Here is an 8572-nt window from a genome sequence, read left to right as displayed (position 1 = left end):
CCCTTGTCTGTCTTGGCGGCCCTCCTGTTGCCTTAAAAAGGACTTGGATATCATCTGCCTTCATGTTACCTCAAGTTATGACCAAATAAACAACTCCAACTTCTGACTGGGCGCTTCTGGAAAGTGTGACAGCTCCCTGATCCTGAGCCACACCGTCAGCTGGGTGGAGCTTCATACCCTGTTGTGACACATGCACACATTGTTTCATTGTGAAACCAGAGTAGGGTCACAAAAAGTTGACAATCGCAGGTAATCGGTACAAAAAGGGGACTTTCGAGGGTTGATTTACACCCGTGTGACTCCGAGGCCCGGAGCTGGGTGGAGGATAGGGTGGTGGAGGGGAAGAGGATCCCTGCTAGAGTGAGAAATGTTTACTTTCACTATAGTTATAAGTAGCAATTATAGCTCGTTAAATAAAGGAAATATTTTTTCCTTTAATCTTCTACTTTTACAGCTAAATCAACCTGCAGGGAAAATCTGGCCACATGGACGGTTAAGGTCTGATCAGAGTCTAATTAGAGCTTTGTGACATAAAAAATGATCAGAGCCTCTGCTTTCTGCTTGGCAAGCTTCCACCCATCTGGCACCCATATATTCTACGACAAAAGTCTAAAAAGTTATACGCCATTACTGCTTGACCCCAGGTCTGGGCTTAGCATGCCAAAACAATACCAGGACGAGCGTACGGCTTCCCAGAGCGGCAGCGCGGAACACAAATAGCAACTTCTAGAAGCCGCCGAGCCGCCTGTGTAGGGGAGAAGGGAAGCTGAAGGAGGAGGAAAAACAGCAGGACGAAGAAGAGGTGGAAATGGGTGGTGGCCAGGAAGCTGGACTCTTCCTGCCCTAATCACAAGTCAGAGAGTGTTTCCTTTCATTGTACAAGCTCCAGAACCCATTAGCCAGGCAGACCCCTACACACACACACACTCTTACATACATACACATTCTTCATAGGAAAAGTTCATCTTACTCAGACATAACATATATGAACGGGAGTACATTCCCTCAATCTCTATATGTAGGTTTGTTGAGTGAAACTCAGCCACACACACACAAACACACTCTGAGTCACAGGTACGCGGATCCTACTTGGCAGGGCCGCAGCACATTGTGCAGCCCTTTGGCTCTGCTCTGATAAACACTTCATTATGAAATCCTGAGGACACAGTAAATATTTGCAGAGGCCCTTATCAGCCTGCCTTATCTTGGCGTGAACTCCAGGCACCGCATGACTCCCGGGCCCTGTATTTTCTTACTGCCTATAACTGCGCAGAGCAGCGCCACAGAAAGCTGCTCTTCTTTGAAAGCCTCCTAGAAACCCGCGCACCACGACAGCGGAGGCCAGCGCACGCCGGAGCTTTCGCCTCCGTCTAGACGTGAGCGAACGTGGCACTCTGATGAGAAGCCTGGATCAGTTTCTGAAGCTGGTGAATTGCAAAAGTTTACTAGCTCAGGTCACTGATAGAAGAAACACGTTTACAACCGCAGAGTTAATCACTTATGGGCCGATGGCTGCTGCTGATACAATAATCTGTGACCTGAGAGCACGCCGATGTCACTCACACAGTTAAAGGGTACCTATAGTGCTCATTTCAAACTCCATAGTTTGATTAATGGGCTATAATAGAGTTCCATAGAGTTCTTAATGATCATACATTGGGCCTTAGTGTGTGTGTGTGTGTGTGGCAGAAAATGAGGAAAAGAATAAAAAGTCTCTGGAAAGTGCAACACAAGCACATTTACTTTTTTATTGAAGCAAGCCATGACTCGGGTATAATCCTAGAGAACACTAAGGGTTAATGATTCACTCGTCATCCTCGCTGCTGCGCTCGCACTTGAGCATTTTCATTCCCCACAAAAAGATTTCCTTTCTAAACTTCTCACATGGTTTTGTTTAAATAACTGCCCGAGGCTCTAAAAAACAAAAACTACGATTAAGAGCCGCTCAACAAAGAATAAAACAACAACACAAACTTGTTGATTCGTCTTCTTCCTCTCTGCATTTTTTAATCAGAATTACGAGCCCCAAGATTTAACTTGTGACTCTGGACTAGACTCCCAGAACTAAATATCAGACCAGTACTTTTATTTTTGATGTCTTAAAGGAGACCTATTCTGTAATCGCTGTAAATCAGCTCAGTTTTTACAGTGCTGGTCAAACCTTTTGTATGTGAAGGGCAGCCAATCAGGATAAAGCTGGCTTAAAGAACTGGGGGAAACAGCTCGTTGGCAGATAGTCGGTGATATTAGAGCAGGGGTCCCCAATCCCAGTCCACGAGGGCCGGTGTCCCTGCGGGTTTTAGATGTGTCCTTGATCCATCACAGCTGATTTGAATGGATAAATTACCTTCTTAACATGTCTTGAAGTTCTCCAGAGGCCTGGTAATGAACTAATCATGTGATCCAGGTGTGTTGACCCAGGGTGATGTCTAAAACCTGCAGGGACACCGGCCCTCGTGGACTGGGATTGGGGACCCCTGTATTAGAGCCTCGGCCCAAACCCAGTATGAAGCACAAAGCTAGTCCCAGATTAAAAACAAAGAGCTGGAAGTGAGCAGGATATTGTGCTTTAACTTTGTGTGGCACTTCTTCTGCAGTCTGAGGGTTGAGAGTGCCAGTCTATATCACTTATATCGACATAATAAAGATTGAAATCGTATCCTCCCACGGCCCAGTGCCTCTTAAGTTTTTCATTTTGAAAATTCATTACGCAACACCATCTCCAGTTTGTTCTGTACCCCTTTTCCATGTTCGCAGTGAACTTTCACAACCGTTGCAGAGAGCATATACACATCCGGAGGGGGGGGGGGGGGCATCTCAGCAGCACTTGGGTAAAACTAGCTGGTCAAAGCTTTGACCGTGTGTGACATCATCATACATCTACAAGAAGTCAGAGTCTGAAACTTTTTCAAAAACTGTTTTTGTTTGTTTTTTATTGGGAGAACTACAAAAAAAATGTACAGTACAAAGTTAACAGTCTCACACTCAATTTGTAGTGAACTGACCCCCCCCCCCAAAAAAAAGAACACAACTCTCGGTTGTCTTTTTGTCCGTCTTTTTTTTCTCCATTTTTTTTTTTCTGTGTTACATTCAAAAAGCTTTACTTCTGATAAAGTAGTCAAAAGTACATAGTGCGCATCCCCCTGTACCTACTATGTACAAACCAAATGTGTCCATCCAACTTCCCTCTCCAGCAAACTCAACACTAGATTTCAATATTAAAAAAAACAAAAAAGAGGAATGGGGACTTTGAGAAAGTTTACAGTTGTGTTTTTCCTTTCTTTTTTTTCCTGTCAGAGTGTCTGGAGTGGTAACAACCTCTAGAAAAAACAAAAATCCAACACTACATTCAGTTCAATCTGGATTTATAAAAAGATGCAATGTAGGAAAAATACTTTATTTGGTTAATTTTAAGGCATGTCAAGATTATGAACCCCATAGGCACTACACAATAATACTGGGGCACAAGGGATTGCTACATTCTTTAGCACGTGGCTGGAATCACAGTGTGACCTCGTGCAAACAGAAAATGAAAAAGGAAAAAAAAAAAATACTTTTTGGTTAATTTATTGACTCGGGTTCTTTGTCACTGAAGTCTGATCTAGATCAACGAAAAGAGGAACGAAGGTTTGGACGGTCTATGACAAACCATTGTTTATACATTCTACAGACACATCTAAATAAGGATCCTCAAAAAAGAAATAAAAAAAAGAAAGCCTTCTACAGCTCTGACACACAACCTCAGGAGCAAACAGCAATCACGCAAACTTTTTTTAATAAACGTAAACAAGGAAACAAAATTAATGAAATAAATATCACATACGTTCTCTTAAATTAAGATTTTTTTTTACTCATTTACAATAAAAATAACCAAGTGAAGTTACAAAAAAAGGAGAAAAAAAACAATATATATATTACTGTGAAAAGAACATACACTCCACTTTATGCAGATTAATAATGGCGATCATAATTTAAACATAAAAGAATATAGATCTATTGCTTCATCATACTTGATAAATACAGTATGGACACAAATTACCAATGTAGCCTATACTTTTTTTTTCACAAGATAATAAATAAGTTAAATAGTCCATAGCCAGTTATGCACCGCTATGTAAATCACTCAAAAAAGAAGAGAAAAAAAAGAAACAGCTAAAAAAATATATATTCAACCATCAGCAGTGATTTCCCCAAACAAGCCCAACTCAAGAGTGCTTTTTAACCAAGCAACAAACTACACTAACCAAACGAACCACTGGGTGGCGCTGGGTGAGAGACAGATCTGGAATGGAAGTTGAAGCTTTCAGAGGAAAGAAGAAGAGGATGAAAAAAAAAAATAATGTTACTTTAAGTCAAGGCATTTTCTTGGCAGGATGGGAGGAAATCTGAAACCGCTTACAGTCTCTTCTTCTTGTCAAGTCATGTTACACACACACACACACACACACGCACGCGCACACACACACCTAATCCCAGGAAAAGTGTGGCTTGCCTGATAGAGCAACAATAAGGGAGAAGGGGGCTGCCATGAGCCCTTGGGCAAGGCACTGATGGAATGCCTTCTGTTTGCTATCTAAGTTTTAATACAGCTATATTACATATAAAGAAAAAAATACTAGACTAATGCCAGGTCAAGGACACTTTAAACTGAAGCTTTATTGATCTCTGCGGGTGAGACTCTCCTCTTGCCCCCCTCCAGCGAGGTCGGAGCAGGGTCAGCACCCTTAGAGCTGGTAGAGATTTTAAAAGTCTTGCACGAAGGCACTTCAGCAGGGATGGATACTGCTGAAATGAGGGCAGTGGGGTGGGATCCTGGGATCCTCTGCTTTGAAGGACAGTCTCTCACTCACTGACAACCCACCTCCCCTGACTCGTCCATCATAATCCATATGAAAAAAAAAAATAAAGAAAAAAGAAAAGTGTGATTAGTCATCTGAAATCGACAGCCTGCTGAAGATTGGCAAACGTCTTCCAGCATCCAGACTCGGGGACTCGGAGCCGCTGAGGCTCCCGGAAGAGCTGAGGGACCCGCTCGCATAGCTCTCCCGGTCAGAGAGCGAGTCTGGCGGGCTGGGAGGAGGATCGAACACCGGCGACTCGTTGAGGCGGCGCAGCGCCTGCAAGTGGCTCATGTTGTAGGTCGGAGGGGAAGGCGGGCACACGCTGCTCTGCACGTTCCCGTAGTAGGCACCGGCGGAGTGGTTGTTGGCGTAGCTGCTGCTGGTGTGCACAGTCAGCGGGGCCAGTAAGGCTTTTAGGTCCTGTCCGGGGAAAGAGAAGGCACTGTTGATGCACGGCACGGAGTTCGGGGACAGAACGTCGTCGTTGTAGTAGCTGTGGGCGGAGGTGCAGGAGGAGGCTGAGGTGGGAGGCGGAGGGGTCCGGGACGTCGGGCTGTCGAGCAAGGGAGACTCCAGTCCGTGGTGGGTGGAGAAGCCGGAGAAGCTGAGACTGTGGTGAAGCTTTGGTCTGTCCCTCTGGGTGTAGCCGAGCTGCTGTTGCGGCGGCAGGACCTCTCTCTGGCCGTAGCCGCAGAGCTCGCGAGCCGATCTGGGCTCCACCGTCTGCACGTTAGCGTTGGCGGGCGGAGCGGGCCGGCGCTCGTCGGCGTTGTGGATAAAGTGACAGCGGGGACCGTACGGGCAGAAGCCGATGGTGTGGAAGGTGCGGCACGGCTCAGTTTTGTATTTGGGGTGGCGGGACAAGCTCCTCAGCTCGTGGTAGCCGTGAGCGAACTGACATTTTTCGCCGTACTTGCAGGAGCCGTTCTCCTCGAAGGGCCGACACAGCTCGGTCTTGTAGCGGGTGGAGTTGATCTGTGAGCCGGGCTTCTGCTGCAGCACGCCGCGCTCTCCGTTCTCGCTGTAAGCGCGGTCGCGAAACTTGTTCTCCTTGTTAATGAGGGCCGTGGCGCTGCTGTTGCTGCTCGGCGTGTTCTCCTTGAGGCTGCCGTAGGTGCCCATGGAGAACTTGTTGCCGTTGTTCATCGCCTCCACGTTGCTGGTCGAGTTTCTGCGGTAAAATCCCGGCGTGAAGGCGCCGCCGGAGCCGGGAGCGCCAACCGGAGCTCCCACCGCCTTCTTGTCCAGCATGCTGTTGATGTGGAGGGCGTTCATGTTCATGCTTTTATCTTGCTGCTGGGAAGAAATGACACCAAGTTAGCGTCTCGGACAGTTAACTGCGTTACTGTTTTGAGCACATGGCGTAAAGACTGCGCCTGCAGTATTTACAACTTGTTGCAGTCGAACACATGCAAACTGTGCTCAAGTTAGTACGCCACTTCAGGCACAAAACTCACTCAGAACAAGACTCTTAAAGCGTCAAACTTTACCTTATAAAGCATGTCCATGTCGTAGAAAGCTGACAAGACGGTCGCTGACATCTCTTTTCCCCAAACTTGCTGCCGCACTGCCTCTTTCATGGAGGACCGAGCAGGATCCTTGAATGCGACGAGCGGTAGTTTGTGCCACGACTGGTTTTTGGTTGTGGAAAAAAATAAAACTTTTGAAAAGTTGCTTAAAAAGCTTATGTGCAGGTTTAAGTCCGTGGAAGAAACAGGAGGGAGGGAAAGAGGGGGGTTAAGTTTGTGTTGTTGAGTTGTAGGTGGTTTTATTTCCTCCCCTTAAGAAGCGCTGAGCCAGAGTGCTTTGCTGGGAGCTCTAAGCCTTCGTATAAATGTTGCGTGGCCGGGGAGGGGCGAGCTCAAGTCGGTGCAAACTTTTTTCGAGGAGCCGCCTCCTCCCCGAGGAAAAAAAAAAACTTCCATTCACCGGTTGGCCGTCTATTCTTTAACACCACGCCTTGAAAATGAAATACAACTCCAGCCCAACCCCCCACAACCACCACCCTCTCACGCCCCCGAAACTTTTTTTATTTTTTTTTATTTAAATTTTTTTTTAAATCACACAATTTTGTGGAAGTTGGTTTTGCTTTTTGGGCTCGTTGAGAAAGAATGTGGTACTCTACTATGAATGCGTGCCAGCCTGCAGCGCATTAGCGAAGCTTGGTGTTGTAAATAGAGGGAGGTTTTAAGGTTCCTCAAGTCCTGGGATTTGAACCGACAGTCTTCTTTTCTTGTGCACTTAGAAGCTGACACATGTATTTGTAATGGAAGGAAATTCAGCCTCTCCCTGCTTCTCTGCCTGTGGATGGGGTGAGACCACAAGTATGAGCGCAGAAAAGACCAGTCAGAGTGCAGCACAATTTTTAGACTCCACTGGTTGCATAATCCACAGTATCCACTCTACACACACACACAGGTTCTAAATGCCAGCATGACCCACTTTAATCTTGTCACGACTAAACTTTTTTAAAAGTGTTGGCTTTCACCTTTGAAGCCGTCACTCCTGAAGCACAACGTGCAGAGTCATTACTGCAGTAAATAGATTTGTTTTGGTTCAGTCTTTTTAAAGCACTCCTCTAAGTTCCTCTAAAACTTGTTTTTCACCATCCTCCAACCTCAAGAAAGCCCAGACTGTGCAGGAATGTGGTTTTTGTGTGGAGCGACAGAGCAACACTGCCCCCTAGAGAGCAGCAGGGGGATCGGCGAAGGGGGAGGAGGACTGAGGCGCCACCTGCTGACCAGAGCTGGATAAGATTTCAGAGGTCCACCCAGGACAGTTAAACTGGAGCACTATCATACTTTTAACTGATTCTTTTTTTTAAATAAAAGCACAGCATTTCGTATTTCTGCACAAAGAGGTGAAAGTAAAGCTCCTGAGACGCAAGAAAATCATTTTTAACATGTTTTTGTCATTTTAACAAAACCTCCCTGCCTAACAATAAAAAGTCCCTCGGTTGTAAAGTCAAAGAGTGCAGTGCGGTTGCAATAAGCCCCCCCATCCTTCCAAGGATGGCAAAATGTTCACATGAAAATGTCAAACTCCTCAAGTCTGCTCTCTGGAGTTATGACAAGTTTTAAAAAAACCACAGTGGAAAGATTGCAGAGTTGGCAGCAGAGCACGGGAGCTCTATATCAGGCCTCCGAAAGGCAGATATTTCAGGCAGGAGGGTATTTAAAAAAAAGAAAGAAAAAAAGCAACACATATCACCAGAAATGACTGGTTTCTGCAACACTGGTTTTCCATATATTATTATAATTGGAAGAGTGATTCTAAAAGTTTTCCTTCTGTGACATGATTCAGTGTACTGTTAAGGGCTGAATGGTTTGGTTAGAGATGGAAGGGCAAAAAAAAAAAAAAAAAAAAAAAGAAGGAAAATAGCAACAAGCGAAAAACAAGTGACATAAGAGCTTGGAATCTACTACTACCAACCCTAAAATTAGGCTGAGGGCTGCCCCAGGACTATTTGCAAAGTTGTGATAAATAGTTTAATGTGAAGGACAGACACAGCGAGGCTCCTGAGAAATCCCTCGAACACATCCCCGTCCCGCAGAAACCGCTCTCCCTTCGCACGGCTCTGTTTTTATTGGGGGATGTCGAGGCGCTCCAAAACATTACGTCAGTTTTACTGTAACTGGGAACATGGCTACCAGGGAGAGAGGGAGAGAGAAGGGTACAGCTGTATGAAGGGGCAGCATGGATCCACACACACACACACACACACACACACA

At 45.7% G+C, this 8572-nt stretch overlaps 1 protein-coding gene across 2 annotated transcripts; it reads right to left on the bottom strand.

Moving 5' to 3' along the window:
- Positions 1-2916: 2916 nt before the first annotated feature.
- On the bottom strand, positions 2917-6665 carry zfp36l2 (zinc finger protein 36, C3H type-like 2). 2 transcript variants are annotated; one of them, XM_063491678.1, is made up of 2 exons: positions 6332-6665; positions 2917-6137 (listed from the first exon to the last, which is right to left on the bottom strand). In XM_063491678.1, the coding sequence occupies exons 1-2, from the start codon at positions 6419-6421 to the stop codon at positions 4926-4928; spliced, it is 1302 nt and encodes a 433-aa protein (XP_063347748.1). In that variant the 5' UTR covers positions 6422-6665; the 3' UTR covers positions 2917-4925. The 2 variants fall into 2 exon arrangements, with proteins under 2 accessions (XP_063347748.1, XP_063347749.1); XM_063491679.1 differs by having other exon boundaries at positions 2917-6134.
- Between the last annotated feature and the right edge of the window lie 1907 nt (positions 6666-8572).

The sequence above is a fragment of the Pelmatolapia mariae genome, linkage group LG13 (assembly GCF_036321145.2).
Source record: "Pelmatolapia mariae isolate MD_Pm_ZW linkage group LG13, Pm_UMD_F_2, whole genome shotgun sequence".
Classification (NCBI taxonomy): Eukaryota; Metazoa; Chordata; class Actinopteri; order Cichliformes; family Cichlidae; genus Pelmatolapia; species Pelmatolapia mariae.
This window is presented reverse-complemented; position numbering and strand designations above follow the sequence as displayed.

Bases quoted from the DNA above. Each gene is read 5' to 3' on its own strand.
- zfp36l2 (XM_063491678.1), bottom strand. From the start codon at position 6,421: ATGAAAGAGGCAGTGCGGCAGCAAGTTTGGGGAAAAGAGATGTCAGCG. The intron at 6,138-6,331 runs GTAAAGTTTGAC...ATTTCTTCCCAG, and splicing joins ACATGGACATGCTTTATAAG to CAGCAAGATAAAAGCATGAA.